General features: G+C 39.5%; 1 protein-coding gene across 3 annotated transcripts in view; it reads left to right on the top strand.

The window, feature by feature from the left end:
- Positions 1–15,749, top strand: part of PTPRG (protein tyrosine phosphatase, receptor type G) — a 642,217-nt gene that overhangs the window by 582,006 nt on the left and 44,462 nt on the right. For all 3 annotated transcript variants that reach the window (XM_015593756.2, XM_025050798.1, XM_025050799.1), the window contains one exon: positions 7,624–7,715. In XM_015593756.2, the coding sequence (XP_015449242.1) occupies positions 7,624–7,715 (92 nt within the window). The remainder of the gene's footprint in view (positions 1–7,623; positions 7,716–15,749) is intronic.

The following is a 15,749-nucleotide window of genomic DNA, read 5'->3' as shown; positions in this document are numbered from 1 at the left end:
AAGTGGGGGAAAAAATGGTATCTTAGTATAGTTTTAATGTGTTTACTCTTATTATAAATAAGGTGGAGCGTCTCTCATATGTTGGTGTCGTTTGTATTTTGTTTGCTGTAAACTGTTTATATCTTTTGCTCATTCTCCTTTGTGTTGTTGGTCTTTTTCTAATCGAGGGAGATATTTCCTTGTAAGCAACTTGGATCACAAAAACTTTTTTCTGATCTGGTCTTTTAACTATGTTTATGCTGCTGCTTTTATAGATTTTTCTATAAATTTCTGATTTCTGGATTTTGAGTCATCTTTAGAAAGTCTTTCTTCTGAGATTACTTTTTCTTTTAGATATTTTTATGGTTTCACATTTTAATATTAAATTCTTATATCATTTGGAGTTTAACCTGGTTGATAGAGTATTATCTGAATCTATTCTTTTTTTTTTTTCTCAGATGGTCACAAGTATTTTAAAAGTACTACAATCTGGGGGCTGTTTAGTGAAGAAGCACGTCGTGCCTTGCTAGATCCTTCAAATAACACTCAACGCAAAAGTCTGACTGACTTAGTATGTTAATGAAATAGCTGCCAAGAGGTTTTTACCAGACCATTTTATATTGTACGTACTCAGTCATACGTGCAGTAAATAAGTGTGAATTTCCATTTCCTACCTTTTGCCCAAAAGGAATGGAACCATAATGTCCCCATTAACCTCCCCAATCAGTAGGGGATTGTGTCAGTCCCCTCAAACAGTGGCAAGATGAGCTGGAAAGGCCCTTAAGCCTTGGTCCAGAAATTCAGAACATTCCAGGCCAGCGTGCTAAGTGTGAGACAGCCACCTCACAGCCCCAACTTCGAGCCTTCTTTTCTGAGTAACAGCTGGGAGCACTGGGAGGTGCTGTGCAGAGCTCGCTTCTTAAAGCCAGCTATCACATAAAAATTGCCCTGTTCGGGTTCTTGGTCTTGTCAAAACATAATTCATAAAATGACCTTTGCTTTCTTATCTCTAGAAAGTATTACCAGTACTTCAGTCATTCCTCGGTGCCTGAAAGGATTTCTTAATGCTTAGCAAGAAAGTACATTGCCTTGAGACCACTTTAATGTATATAATGTGTTCATTTTCTCTCACTTTCCTAAGAAGTGAATTGCCGGTAATTTGTATCCTCCCGTAAAATTCTCACTGCAGAATCAGATTTTTTTTTTTCACTTCCAGCTGTAACAAGAGTTGAATGAGACATCTCTCCGACCCATGTGAGATCCAAAATATTTTGAAATGTTTTCCCCACATTTAATATCTGTATCTTCTATCACACCCCATCCATCTCCAATATGATTTTGTTCGCTTTCTCTTTCTTTCTTTCCTTCATCTCTTCACATCTGACAGTCCCCAATTATCCAAGGTGTGACAACCATATGTCCCAGGATTTCCAGGACAGCTCTCATGCGAAATATGCCATTTGATTATCCCCAGAAGTACATTCATATTGTCAGATCACATGTCCTTTTTATGGTTTAGGCCATATGCAAATGAGAAGCACAATTCTGAATTTTTCCTTCTAGACGATCCCTTCCTGAAAAGATACTACGAGTGCAAACTGAGTTTTACAAACAGAATCATTTAACCTATAGTAAAGGAAACTTAACAGCAAGTGAGCAGTTGCACATGAAAAATCTCAATTCAGAACTTGCATCAGGCTCTTTTCCGGAAGGGACCCTCAAGTTATTTCAGGCAGACACTCCTCTTTGAGGAAAAGCCCAGCAACACCCACAGCCTTTTCCTTCTACTGTTGTCTTTGTCACTTCAATTTCTCGAAACGTTTTGCCCTAATAAATCAATCCACGTCTTTTTAACACAGCTCTCACTCAGCTTCTTTGAAGGTATGCGAACGTTTCCAACTGCTATTTGTAAGTGGCTCTTATTCATACATGATTTACTACAACAGATCCATTTACAAAAGTAAATATTAATGTGTTTTCTGTACTCAACAGCATAAGAATAAATGGCATTATTAGCGGCTGTGCCACTGTAAATTTCAATGAGGGCAGTATATAAATCAGTTACGATTGCTTAATTAATATTCAACAGCAGCTCAGCCAACTGCCCCTTTCTAGTCTGCAATTAGCATTTTGAGCTGCACGCTGCTGACAAACTCCTTGTCAGCCTGATGTGATTATAAAACCATTGAGCTTAAGTCGAAGACAGTGACTTGGTTTCTAATCCCTATGTATCAACATTTGGTTATTTTGGAATCGTAGGTTTTCATAGGGGACTCGAGATTGTGATCCTGCTCTCACCCATGCCCCAGCAGTCACAGTGACATTGAGGGTAGTGTTGGTATTGTATGCCAAGGCCCCTGGATAAAGACAGTGCGACATCTCAAGCTTATCAAAAGGAATGTACATTTTGACCCAGATGGCCGTTGACCTCAGAAACGCGCGCCCCCACCTCCTGTAACGCCTGGATGCTGCATTTTGAGGGGTCTTTTTAATGTATAGTAGTGCTGAGTGGAATTCCAGACATTTACAGTATTCAGTCTTTCCGGGCTCAAGATCAGTGCTTTGCTTTTGAAAATTATCGATCACCTAAATTATTCCCAGATTCTTGTCAGGGGAGCAGAAAGAGGTAGAAGGAAGAAAATTATTAGGACATATCAGAGGTTATCTAAACAGTTACCTGGAAAAACTGGAGCAAGGTAAAGGAAAACTTTCTGCAGAAGTTTGGTCATTCTGGGAGTTCTCCCTTAAGGGTGTGTCAGATTCTTGGAAAGAAGAGATGGGGTGGGGGTGGGGGGTGGAGGTTTGTAGTTTGCTGCATTTTGTTTCAATAGTAAGCCTCTACAGCTTGAATATTTACTGATACTTATAAAGCACTGTCAGAGCAGCTGCAGAGTGTGTGTGTGTGTGTGTGTGTGTGTGTTTCAATAGGGAGCTCAGGGAATTGATGGCTTTACTGATGATATTGGTCGATATTTACTGCATCCTGACTAGAAGATGTACTCTGACATGTGCTGTGCATTCTCAAGTGTAGGATTTTTGATTTTTTAAAAAGTCTCTCTCTTCAAAATATTTCCCTTATCTGAAAGAAGGAAAAGTTAATTTTAGAAGTTTCAGTCCAAGACCAAATATTCATGACTATAAACATATAGTTTCCATGGGCTTTTTAGCAGACTAATCCATACACGCACTCTCCTACCACAAGGCCTTCAGGCACTTTGTGGGTGTGGGCCGTGGATCATGGGGTGTAGACTTGAGACGAAGGAGCTGCTAGCCACAATTCACATTGATTTGACTATTAGAGAGGATACCACACATGACCCTCCTGACTTCATCAGGCCTTTCTTAAACATCTTAAAATTTGGAACCCATAATGGTTTTCTTAAAAGGAATGAATGAATGGAGAGTGACACAGAAAGCATGTTTCAATTTTGCTACTTAGAACTTTCTGCGAGATGCACATAGATTTAATATGTTGGCCATCTTTGGTCAAGCACCAGAGCATTTGGCTTGCATTTAGAGGCTGTGATGTACAAAAAATGCATACCTTTAAACAACTGACTCTCATTTAGTACGACGAGATGCTTATCGCTTACTCTCTGAGAGGCCTGTGAGAGTGCTACCAGTTCAGGGACCAACAGATTCACATCTTTCATTTCATTCTGGCTCATATCCCCATTGAGATTGAATTGCGGGAAAATTCTCCCATGCAAACTGGATATCTCTTTCTTTTTCCTCTCTGGGAGTGTTCAGTGAATGATGTAGCTCTAACTTGGTACTTTCTTCATGGGGTGGATTTTAGAAAGCCATCTAATTCATTGGTTTTCAAATTTGTTCATGTGTCAGGACACTGGAATTCAGGACATCAGAACATCATAAACTACTTAATATTGAAGTAAATATTGACAAATTCAGTTTCCTCATAGAAACTAAAATATAGTTTGCTGGCAAGTAGAGCATTTCAAAAAGGCAGTATAAAAGGTAGCTTCAAGAGGAAAAACTTCCATTTGGAAATCTAAGTTTTTTTCTGTGATCTGAGAAAAGACTTTTATTCAATATGGGTGGCAGAACACTTTGCTCCATTTGAGAAAATTCCATCCTATTTCTGAGGTGGAAATAGATTCTAGCTGAGGTTCTAACAGGAAAGGAGCAGAAGACTGTTTAAAGTATATGCAATACAGTTTTTTCTTTCTGTTTTTGACGTGATTATGGTAACATCCTTGAATTCTTAGCCACTGATTTCTATCCCATATGGGCCCTATAAATTCTAGAGTCTTACTTTTATGAGCACTTTTATGGTACCTGCCATTCAAGATTGTTTTATTTCTTTAGCGGCTTTCCTAGTGACATTACTGTAGACTCTCAGGAACCATTTTCCTTTTGTCACAGATCTCCTTTACCAGGGACAGTGCACACCAGAATCCTCAGAGGAGATTTTCTAGAACACAGAGGCCTGTGCCTCATCTTGGACTTGCTCAGATAGAATCACCAGGAGTGGGGCTCATGCAGCATGGGTCTTTTAAAAGTCCCCAAACCAAAGAGAGATGCACTGCTAGTTGATAATCACTACTTGACCTAAATTAGTGGGGTGCGTGTGTGTGTGTGTGTGTAGGGGGTTGGTGGAGAGAGAGAGAGAGAGGGAGAAAGAGAGGGAGAAAGAGAGAAAAGCATGGGTCTTTTAAAAGTCCCCAAACCAAAGAGAGATGCACTGCTAGTTGATAATCACTACTTGACCTAAATTAGTAGGGTGCGTGTGTGTGTGTGTGTGTAGGGGGTTGGTGGAGAGAGAGAGAGAGAGAGGGAGAGAGAGGGAGAAAGAGAGAAAACATAAGCACCATGGGGGCAGGGACCTCATGGTGCTTATGTCTGTCTTATTTATCAGTCTGCTCCTAGCCCTTCATCAATGATCAAGGAACAGTCAATAAATGAGGAAGTGTGGAAGAATATATCCCAAAATGTTAATAGCGATGATCACTTTGAGGAAGGTTTGGGTTAATGTTAATGGATTTTTTTTTTTTTTTGTATTTCTTAATGTTTCTGTAGAGATCATGTATTATTACATAGGTAGTTATTTCTAAATTACTTGAATTCTTAGGCTCAAGGAACGGTTTGAAGGCTTCTGGGCAATTGCAGAGAATGTGTTATCTGCACACTCCGTGCTGTGTGGTGGGTGCTGAATACATGTTTTCTGAGTCCATTGAAACCTTTGTTCTTAGGGAAGATATTTCCTCTAAGTTCCGTAGTTAGTTGCCCGCCCCAGTCCTCATGTGGGAGGAAGCGTGTGTGACGGGCACCACGGTGCAGGTGTGCAGTGCCGTCTCCCGGGTTTCTGACCTTCCGCCCCAGTGGTGTGCTCTTCTCTGGCAATCAGAGTTATTTTGCTCCAGGGAAAATCCATTATAAACAGCAGCACATGGGGCACTGGAGTGCGATTTGCTTCGATACACACTGCTTTTTTCCAAGAGAATGTGGAGTCTTTAGCTCTCCACATGTAACAGAAACTGGGTGAACTGTCTGCCAGTCTTCTTCCAGAAAAAGAATATACAATATAGTTTATCCTTTTCAAGTCACTTGACATTAACAGTACCTTGGCCAATGATAATAATTTTTACTAACAGCTTTATATTTTAGAAATTTAGTAGGCATAGTTATTTTGGTCTTAAAATAGAAGACTTGGGGTTTTTTCGTGGATTTTTTTTCCTTTAAAGTCTGACCTAGTCAGTTGGATACTGTTTCTTTCAATGTCAAATACTTGAGTAGTCCAATCTATCAACAAAAGCAGGTTTTTCTTAGCTATGGCATGGATGGTTAAAGGTTCTGGCTCATTTGTGAAGTCTATAACCTATGTTTTAACTCAAATGTTACATTCTGGAAATCTATGCAAATTTGGGGGGTGAGCAGGAGAAAAGGACGAAGGGAGGAATTCAAGAATAGAAATCTTGATCAGTTTAGAAACAGGCATCAAATATCAACATCATGGTTTTTTTAAAATGTGGATTTCCATCGTTTCACATTCAGTAGAAGATTTGGCTACCCACCAGAACCCCTAAAGTATTGTGTGCATTTCATATCCTTGTAGCTTAAGTCAGCCTGACTGACGTTCTTTCCAAATTTAGATAAAGGCAGCTAAACAAGTGATAAAAACTTGTATTATTATTTATATTACAATTCCAGGCAATTCATAGGGGAAAACAAATAATTGTTCAGCGCTCTGCATGGGCAGTCCCGTGAGATGTGTGCCAAGAGCAGGAGTGAGTTATGTTCAGAACCCCTCATGGTACGGAGCAGCAATCCAGATTGCTTCTAGAGCAGTGCCCAAATGTACAATTGGTTAGAGCGTCCTTCCATCTGAAAACAGGAACTACTTAAAGAAAAACTCTTCCCACTGTGACGTGATCATTTCTGACTATGTGTGGTTATAATACTCCATATAGAGCTAAGGTAGAATAATCTGCATGACTTGGAGACCTCCCACTTCTACCGAGATATCCTTTGCTTTTTAGAGTTGTTTGATTTTTCCAGCCCCTCAGCCCCTTTCTTTGGCTTTATGGAAACTTGGGACTCTGAACAGATCCATCCCAAGATACTTTCAATTAGATGAGCAAGACAACTCTGAAGAAAAGTTAACTTACTCCAGTGGTTGGAATATAGAAAAAGCGAAACTGTGGTGGTGTATAAATGGGACTCAGTGTGAGACGCCAGAGTGGGATGGATCCCAGGAACGCAGAGCACCAGAAGGATGCCGCCTGCTTGGCTAAAAGACCCAGCAGTAGGGCCAGCTATTGTGAAGCCCCTCCGCCAGATGAACAGGGACCCTTCTCTGGTCACAATAGCCATTCACGCTGAGCAGCCTCATTAAATATTCAGCCTGTGCTTCCGGCAGCTCATTAGGGCTGCAATGAGCAGTGACGTGGATGCTGGAAAGCCCAGGGCTGGCCAGCATCAGTAGGCAGAGGCCGAGTGAGCTGCTGATGGTTTCTGTTCACTGCCTGTCCTATGATGACCAGTGTCTGCTCCCTGCTTTGCCTGAAGTACAGGTAAAAACAAAACAGAACCAAACCAAGCAGGTGACACTTGAGAGCTTTAGGTCCTTATCTCCGATTTTCTGGCAGGGGCCTCTGATTTTGAGTGCTTGCCCCTTGGAAGCCCTCTGACCCCCTTAAAGAGCCGTCTGCGGCTTTGGGGGCCTTTGCAAAACACTAACAATGTGGTGCCATTGTGTCCTTGGGCTGTTCGATGACTACATCTGGGAGGGTTTGAGGTGTGGTTGTTGAAGTTGGTGCTGAGGATTTAGAATAGCAGATTATTCCTCCGTAACATGTCAAATTTAGAAATATTAGCAGTTTGCGCAGCAAGTTTACTTTGTCCATACCAAGCTTTCATGTATGTAAATGGTTTGCTACTAAGCCTTTCCCCTCTGACTACCAGGATAGGTATGGTATAATTTAAACCATGGGCATTCTTCAGGTATCTGGGGTTCTTCCAGTGGGCTGAATGTTGTCCTTCTTGTATCTTGTTACTTTGTTATTCAGTGCTGTGTGATATTTAAAGCTGGGAAAATCTGTGAAGGAGGAATTGAAAAATGATGAACTCAAACAAAGTGCATTTCTTTGGTCTCACTATTTGCATGTTTTTCTTTCTACACAGAAAATGTTTTCAGACAGCTCATTTTTATGTGGAAGATAGCAGTTCACCTCGGGTGGTCCCCAATGAGAGTATTCCTATTATTCCTATTCCGGGTAAGTAAGACACTACTCTTATATCCAGCGGGTTAATTGTTTTTCTCTTTTGTTCTCAGTTGTATGTGACAGCCATGGCAAAATATTATTTGTATAGCCTTTTAAAGCTTGCCCAGTTTAAGAGATCCTTAGCTAAGGGTAATTTAATGAAATCTTTGTTCCTTTAGATATCTGCAAAGTAATGAGATCCTCTTTAAGAAGAGCAAATAGTTATGACTTAATAGAGTCTAGATTCACATGCAGAGGAGGGAAGTAACAGTAGGAAAAGGGGAAAACATACTTACATATTTGCAGTCCACTTAGACTAACTTTCATTTTAATAGGCAATTTGTGTTTTTTTTAAATTCACGATTTGTGATACTTTTTTTTTTTTGTATGAGTTTTCTCCTGTGATTCCTTACTCTGAAATAGTTGGGAGTTTGTTCTTAAGATGCTTTGTGTGGAGGTCTAGGGGTATGTTCTTGGTTCGGTGTATGTTTTACTTGTCCTCCAGAAGAAACATGAAATGCTCGGTTAGTGTTAGGGGTAGGGATTAGTGGAGTGCACTGTAGTAAATCCTAGCAAACGCTGTAGTTATTTTAGAAGTTCAGCAGCAGCTTAGTTGTGATAGATAGGAAGTGGGATTTGAAGATGGCCCCCGCCATTTTTTATTTGGCATCCCTTCGTTTTTGCCTGATTTGAACTTCTCTCTCTGGATTTCATTATGTACTTGTAAGGTCCTGTCTTTAGCTGTCTTATATATCTATCCATCCTCTTGACATTAATTATTCTTTTGTAAACAGAGGTACTGCTTTTACTGTAATGCCACCTCCCACACACAACTGAGCCACCCTCCCACTTATCTGCCTCCTGCTCCAGAACAGTTTTTGTGGTCTGATATACCGTATATTGTATTTATTTTTTTTCATGGTGTCCCGTCACTAGAATGAGAGCTTCATAAAGGAATATGGGTGTCTCCTTAGTGCTAGAATAATACTTGGCATTCTTTAACTCTATGGGATGGGGAGAGGGAAGGGAAGAATATGAATGAATGTCAGAAAACCTTCCCGAAAGTTCCTAGAAGGCCATAGCTGTGAAGCTCAGAGGTACAGTCATTCTCTCAATACAGAGAAGGAATGCGTCTATTGTTTGCAAATCTTCACTAGGTGCAGTTATGGTTAGGGACTTACTACCCTTTGTGTGTCTGTGTATGTTAAGTCATTAGATATTGCTAGAATTGACCATGTTCTGCCCATCTGGTCAGCTTCTCTCACTAAAGGTTGTCACACAGAAATGAGAGGGTAGCAGAAAAGTCTCTGATTAAGTTCTTATTGGATCATTTTATGGCCATGAAACAATTCCCGTACAGATGGGACAGGTCTTCTGTTGCCCTGTGTCCTTCTCTACTAACCCTTGTCCTTAATTCTTGGTGAAAGAAATTGCATTCTTGCTTTTGAGAAGAGAGGAGGCAGAGAGGAATCATCGGTCTTCCATCTGCATGGAATAAGTAGTTTTGTTAGATCTACCAGATGTGTGCAATAGCATGTGTATAATCATTTTCCTCGTGCATCACCTAGAATATGTGTTGACTTCTGGAAAATGCCTGGGAACCTCTCTCTCCTGAACTAATCCATCTGACAAACACAGCTGTTGGGTAGTTGTGCGATTGAAATCTATTTTAAAAGGTTAAATGGTTAGGTACATTTCGGGCTTTCTTTCAGTTATTATTTTCTTTTACCACTGGATTAGGAATCAGAAAACCTGGGATCTCACCCTGCACCCACCATAAAACCTGTGGTCAGTGACTTGACCCCTTGAGTCTTATTTTTTCAGAATCTATAAAGTGAGCAGGAAGTCTGCCCTGCTTGCACTTGAGGCAGCGTTAAGGATCACATGAGATATGTGTGAAAGCACTTTGGAAATCCTAAAGTAAGCCAAAAGTGTCAGCTGTTGAAGCTTTCCTTCCTAAAGCGTGGTACTGTTCATCCCAGCAGCCCTGGAGAACGAGCATTTGTGGGGTTCTCAGGTTTAGAGTACCCCTAATACTGAACCACATCCAATGGATGTGCCTCGCTGTGCCACACTCTTGGACTTGGGCTTTCGGACTTTCAATTCTCCGGAATCCTCAGAAAGTGCATCAGTCGTACCTGCCTTGCCCCACCTATGAGCAGGAGTCTTAGAACAGAAATGCTTTTTAATGGTTTCTGTTTCGTTTCCCAGCTACCTATTTAATGACCAAGTGAAATACTCACAACCCAAAGGCGTTTTCTTTAAATGTGACTTTCTCCTAATTCTTACTCACCAGTAGTACATGGAAAGAGAATGTCTTCACATTCTCCACTGACTGAGAAATCCGTGGTACTCAGTTGTACCTCACTTGGCATAGTAGATGCACCCCCTTGACAAGTTGTTACGCATTTGTAAAAATGAATAAATGCTGTAATGCAGTGTATTGTTAAAGGACTTACCTAGTGAAAGCAAGAGTGAGACTACCTTTTCTCGATTTTCTCAGATTTTTGTAGGTAACGTAGCCTTTTCCAACTATGAAGAGATGCCTAGACAGATTTATTTCATGCTTAACTGGGAAGCAGTTACCCTATATGACCTTTCTTTAAAGAGTTTTTAACTTGATCATAATTTCTTATTTCTCTTAAATAGAACCCCACAATTCTATTTAATAGTTATATTTGTAAAATGTTATAATTTATAAAGCACTTTAACAATCTATTTTTTAAATTATGGTTTCTTTCCATTATTACAGTCCAAACTGAGTCTTGCATGAGAAAATTCATCGTGAGTTATTTTCACTTTGTTAAAACTTAACACAACTTTTCTTTAATGGAGACCTTGGGATCATTTTAAATGATTTACCTTAGGAGAATTATCTAATTGTTCTTATTTCTAAAAATAATAGGATATTTATCGAACTTATATGGAATGCTTATTCTGCCCACTGGATCTCCATGGTTCTTAGCCTTGTTCAAAACCCAATAGAACTACTGGGCCCCAGATTTATCAACTTATTTTATCACTTGAACTCCTCATTTTCTGTAATCGATTAAAAAAAAAAATATTTCCAGACAACTGCCAGTAAACTGAAGCATTATACTAGTTAAAAATGCGTGCAACGGGGTGAGATTGAAAATTCAGGCTCAGCATTGTAAAATGTGTAGTATATACTCTGTTCCTAGAACTTATTTTACACTTAAACTCTTTTAGAAAACATCATCATCCTCATCTAATATTTATTGAGCATTTACCAACTATGTGCTTTATGTTTATGTTCACTACAATCCTATAGAGACTGGTGCAATGATATCCCCATTTTACAGATGAAGAAAGTGAGTCACAGAGCCACTATGTGATTTGCCTGAGGTTACATAGATAAGTGGTAGAGCCAGCATTGGAATTCTGTGTGTGACTTCAAAGCACAGATGCTTGGAAATGGCTCTGCCCCCTCTTGGCATGCTCCTCTGACAGTTCTGATATCTCAAGTCTTCAGGCTCTTCATTTGGATTTTGCTTCATTAAATCAAGGCATTTTCAAATTCAAAATGTGAATATTCTCTTCAGTTTTTTTTCTGAGTTGTTCTTTGACTAGCACTGACCGTTTGCTTCTATGTTAAACTCTCTTTCATCTTCCTGGAGAGTGTTTCATCATTCTTCTGTTGAAGTTTCTCCCATATCAAAAAAATCTCTCCTCTTACCTTCGTTCACCTGTCTTTTCTTTCTCTTCCTTCCTATGCAAAAGCCTCTCAACCCACCAATACTTTTATTCCCTGTGCGAAAATAGGCCTGTGTGACTTAATAACTTAGGGAGCAATTTATAAACATGTTGAATATTGAATAAATTTAGACACTAAATCAACCTTTGGATGATTTTACTATGGTTAAAATTCATAAAAAAAATAGTTCTGATCTTTAAATCCCAAAGCATACGTAGAATTAGTAAGTTATACTGACTTTAGAAAAGTAATATAAAATAGGCAAATGCTCTTGGAGACAGCAGTTCATAGGTATTTTTCAGGAATTTTGAGTTAATCAGTTTTACTAATTTTATCAAATTTAGGAACTTAGAATCTTCGGGACGTTCTTCTGGTTTAGTATTGCAACACAGTCTTGTAAAAATGAAGACCGTTTTTCCTGGTCTCACCTATACTTTTGTAAAATGTGCATATGCTTAAGACTAAATATGGTGGCAAAGGTTAGTTAGCCACATTAGAAAGAATTCATAATACAAGGTATTTATCCACCATAAAAGATGTGCTTTTGAGGTGGGGTTCCAATCACTATAGAAGTGACATCAATTCTTTTGTCACAAAAATTTTGAATTGCTGTGCCTGTACGATATATGGGAAAAGTATTCCCTTCCCCCTCCCCACTTCCCCCAGGTAAATTAAGCTGTGGCTTCTGCAGAAGAATGAAAGGGGCTTTAACTCTTGCCTTTCACTAACGGTTTTTCATAATTCAATGTCACATGGTTACTGGTTTCCCATTTTTAGCGTGTGAGGATAAAGCATAATTGAATATAGTAACCTAGCTGTCACTCCCCTCATAAGTTTTCCATCTTTTAAGATACTGCAGTAGCCACAAATTTCTGTCCTTTAAGATCCATATTATTCTGAACATCTACAAGTACTTTTAAAGATCTAGTGTTTACAACCTAGAAGTATTCTCTTGAAACAAACTTGAATAATATTTTCACTGCAGTTATCAATGAAGCCTTATGTACATATATCACCTACAAATTATATTCACTGTATTATATTACTCATTCTTTTAGACTTTCATTATAGCTTTTTGAAATCAACTTAGCTCGTGAAATTAACCCATTTATAAAGCATATTGAATATGCTCTTTTTCAAATGTGCAGATTGTCAAATACAAATGTTCATATTAATGCTTTTCTCTGAAAATTAGAAAATTTAACTTTCTAATAAGAGCATTACAAAACAAAATGGCGCTGCTCACTAGTAGTTTAGAAATCCAGAAATGATTCCTGCCTTTCTAGCAGTTAAAATACCTCTTAATAATTTGAAGGTCACTGGCTTCAGCAGGGTGCCAGCATATAAAAAGGGTTTTAAACATGCAGCTTAAAACCCTTGGGATTAAACCAACCTTGTTGGCATATTTTATTTATACAGAGATTATCTCCAAAGGAGATTCATTGGTCTTTTGACTATAATGAAGCCCTTTCTTTATTGATTTCATTGTGTCATAAATGAAAAGATATTTCTCTTTATGGCAGGAAATAAAATGTTCCAATCTTCACAACACTCCTTGCATCCTAAGAGTCTGGACAAAAATCTATTTGTTGTGTTCTAACTCAGGAACTAAAATCTCAATAACCTTTTATTCCACATTTGCTTTATCTTCCTAAGTCGACACAGGGGTATTATCAAGCACAGAGAGTACCCTGAGCTTGGCCTTGGAGGCTGAGGGCAGACAAGGAGGGAACTGCGTTCCTATAATTGAGGCCTGTCCACTAGAGGAGTGGTTGACAGTACTTGATAACAGCGCAGTCAGGGGACTGGGGGGTTGGGAGCGGGGGAAGGTCTGAGCAGGATTGACTTTAGCCACGTCTTGTGCTGGGGCTTTATAGGTTCTCCATGCCCACGGACAGATTTGGTTGAAATGTGGAATAGTGTTGAGGGAACTGCTATGGGGTAAGTGAATTTTACAGAGATTGGTTGCAAAGTGAGTGACTTAAGGCCCTTTAGAATCTTAATGGTAATTATACATGTACCCACACACTGCCCAAGTAAGCAAGCAGGGATATTTTTTAAACAAACCTTAAGCCAGTCAACCCAAGCAGCTAAGCATTGTGGCAGGAAGGTAAATAACACTTAATTTACCTAGCATCATCAAGGTGACCCCGAAGACCAGTGTGAGTTTTCCAGGTAACTGACGACGCTTACTCTCAAAGCCAAAGTGATTCATTTCATCCATTTTTGTTGGAAAGTTTCTTTGAAATGTATCATATGGTCCTCTGTCCTCTCTGACCATGTATGTTCGATTTAAGGTTTACAGAGGTCATATAAGGTGGAAGAAGCCAGCTTGGAGTCAGCCTGGCCCCACCACTTGATAATGACACCAATTGAGAGGCCAAGCTACTTGGTCTCTCTTAGCCAGTTTTCCCATCTATAAAATGGAAGTACTGACAGCCCCTAGATCATAGGGTCATACATGTAAAGCAGTTAGCACCTCATAGTAAATCACAGTTATTACACATTTACTAAATGGCAAGCACTCTTACAAGTACTTATGATTTCTAGTTTACTTTTCATAACACTCTGTGCATCAGGTACCGCTACTACTATTCCCGTTTCACAGATGAGGAAAGGGAGTCACAGAGAGGTGACGTCATACCACCAGGCAGTCCGACTGTGGTTTTAACCTTCACACCATTGATGCTGGGTGCCTGATACACAGGAAGGGTCCATCACCAACGGCTGATAGAATAACAGCTACACAGTTTTACTGAGTTAACAGTAGACCCTAGAACAGAACGGTGTACTGGGCTGGGCCCTCTGCAATGCCTCCCTGTGGTGGCTGTTCAGGGAGAGCCTCAGCTGCCAATTTTTCCTTTGAAATAGCAAACCAAAAATTGCAGACAAAGCCAGGTTTTTTCCATTTTTGTTTAGATGTCATTTAGTCCTTAAGATTAACAGATAGCAAATTTAGCATATACAAGCTGGTTAGAAGCACAGACCAAGTATGGGTGATTTCCCTATGATGGTTCTGATGATGCAGGTACAACAGACATAACCGCATATTTCAGAAACAATTTTTATTTACGTTTAAATGCATTTTTCCTTATTTCCTGCAGTGTTGCATTTGAGGCCAACATTATTCAGTTCCTTCTTTGCTCCTTGGAATCTCTCAGCTTTGATACTTACTTCTCATTTGACGTTCTCCCACTTCTAATGTCCTGCTTTTGGTACCTAAAAACCAGAGTTTAATATCAGGCTTCATCAGAAGTTGTACATAGAGACATTTTGTTGTGGATTGGCAAAAATGAAAGTTATGTTACATACAGTATTTAATTCCAACCACAAAGGCTAAAATCCCAGGACAAAGTATGAATAATATTTAATAACAACAAGCCCACTTTTCAGGTGTTGATTTACAATGGACTATATCAAACATCTTATAATAGGGTGGTTTAGTGATAACAGTAGTGGTCCCATTTTTGCCTAATTTAAACCTTGGTAAGTGAAAATTCTTTAGGTAAAATTTTTGGCACAAAATTATAAGGTAACATTTTATCAGATTAACTGAGATACTCAAATTCCTTGTTTTTCCGTGAAACTGTGGATCTTTGAGAATGAAGACAGGTAGTGTATACAGTGCATTGGAGCACAGGCTTTGGGTTCAGAACACCAGGATTCAAATCTCAGCTCTGCCACTTAGTCATTGTGTTGCTTAAGACAAGTTGCCTCAGTGTCTATATGTGTAATGTGAGGGTAACAATGTCCATTTTTCCTAGTAGTTTTAAGATAAACGGTTGGAAAGTATTTAGCACAGTCCCTGGCAACCAGTTAGGGCTTAATAAATGGTGGCTCTCTTCTCGTTATACCAACTCCATCATTACACCATTTTCATCATACCTTAACAATCTCCCATATAACTTGTGGTTAGTGAAAACATCTTCACTTGGATTCCAGCTCATCTCTTTTTATATTTCTCCCCCATCAACACTACATCAGCGACATCTATTCTCACCTAAGTCATCACATCCATCCCTTTTATGGCCCTTGAGTCTTCGCCACTCAATTACACACTGTTCTGGCACTCACTTTTTCATGTTCATCATTTCTCTGATGCAAATATTGCCCGTGAGCAGAGACCCTCTCCCTAATATCTGGCTGAGTCCTAGGTGCTCAGTGAATGCCTCAGTGGAATGCCAGTGACTTCCCATTCAGTCTGACCCAGACAACATCTGTTCTCTCTGAGTCGGAACACTCTTTACCTTAAGTCCGTGGCCAGCTTTCGCTGCCATACTCCAGCCTTCAGTTAATCTTTCTGACCTTGTTCTCTCAACTGTAAGATGAGT

The sequence above is a fragment of the Pteropus alecto genome, unplaced genomic scaffold (genome assembly GCF_000325575.1).
Source record: "Pteropus alecto unplaced genomic scaffold, ASM32557v1 scaffold75, whole genome shotgun sequence".
Lineage (NCBI taxonomy): Eukaryota > Metazoa > Chordata > Mammalia > Chiroptera > Pteropodidae > Pteropus > Pteropus alecto.
This window is presented reverse-complemented; position numbering and strand designations above follow the sequence as displayed.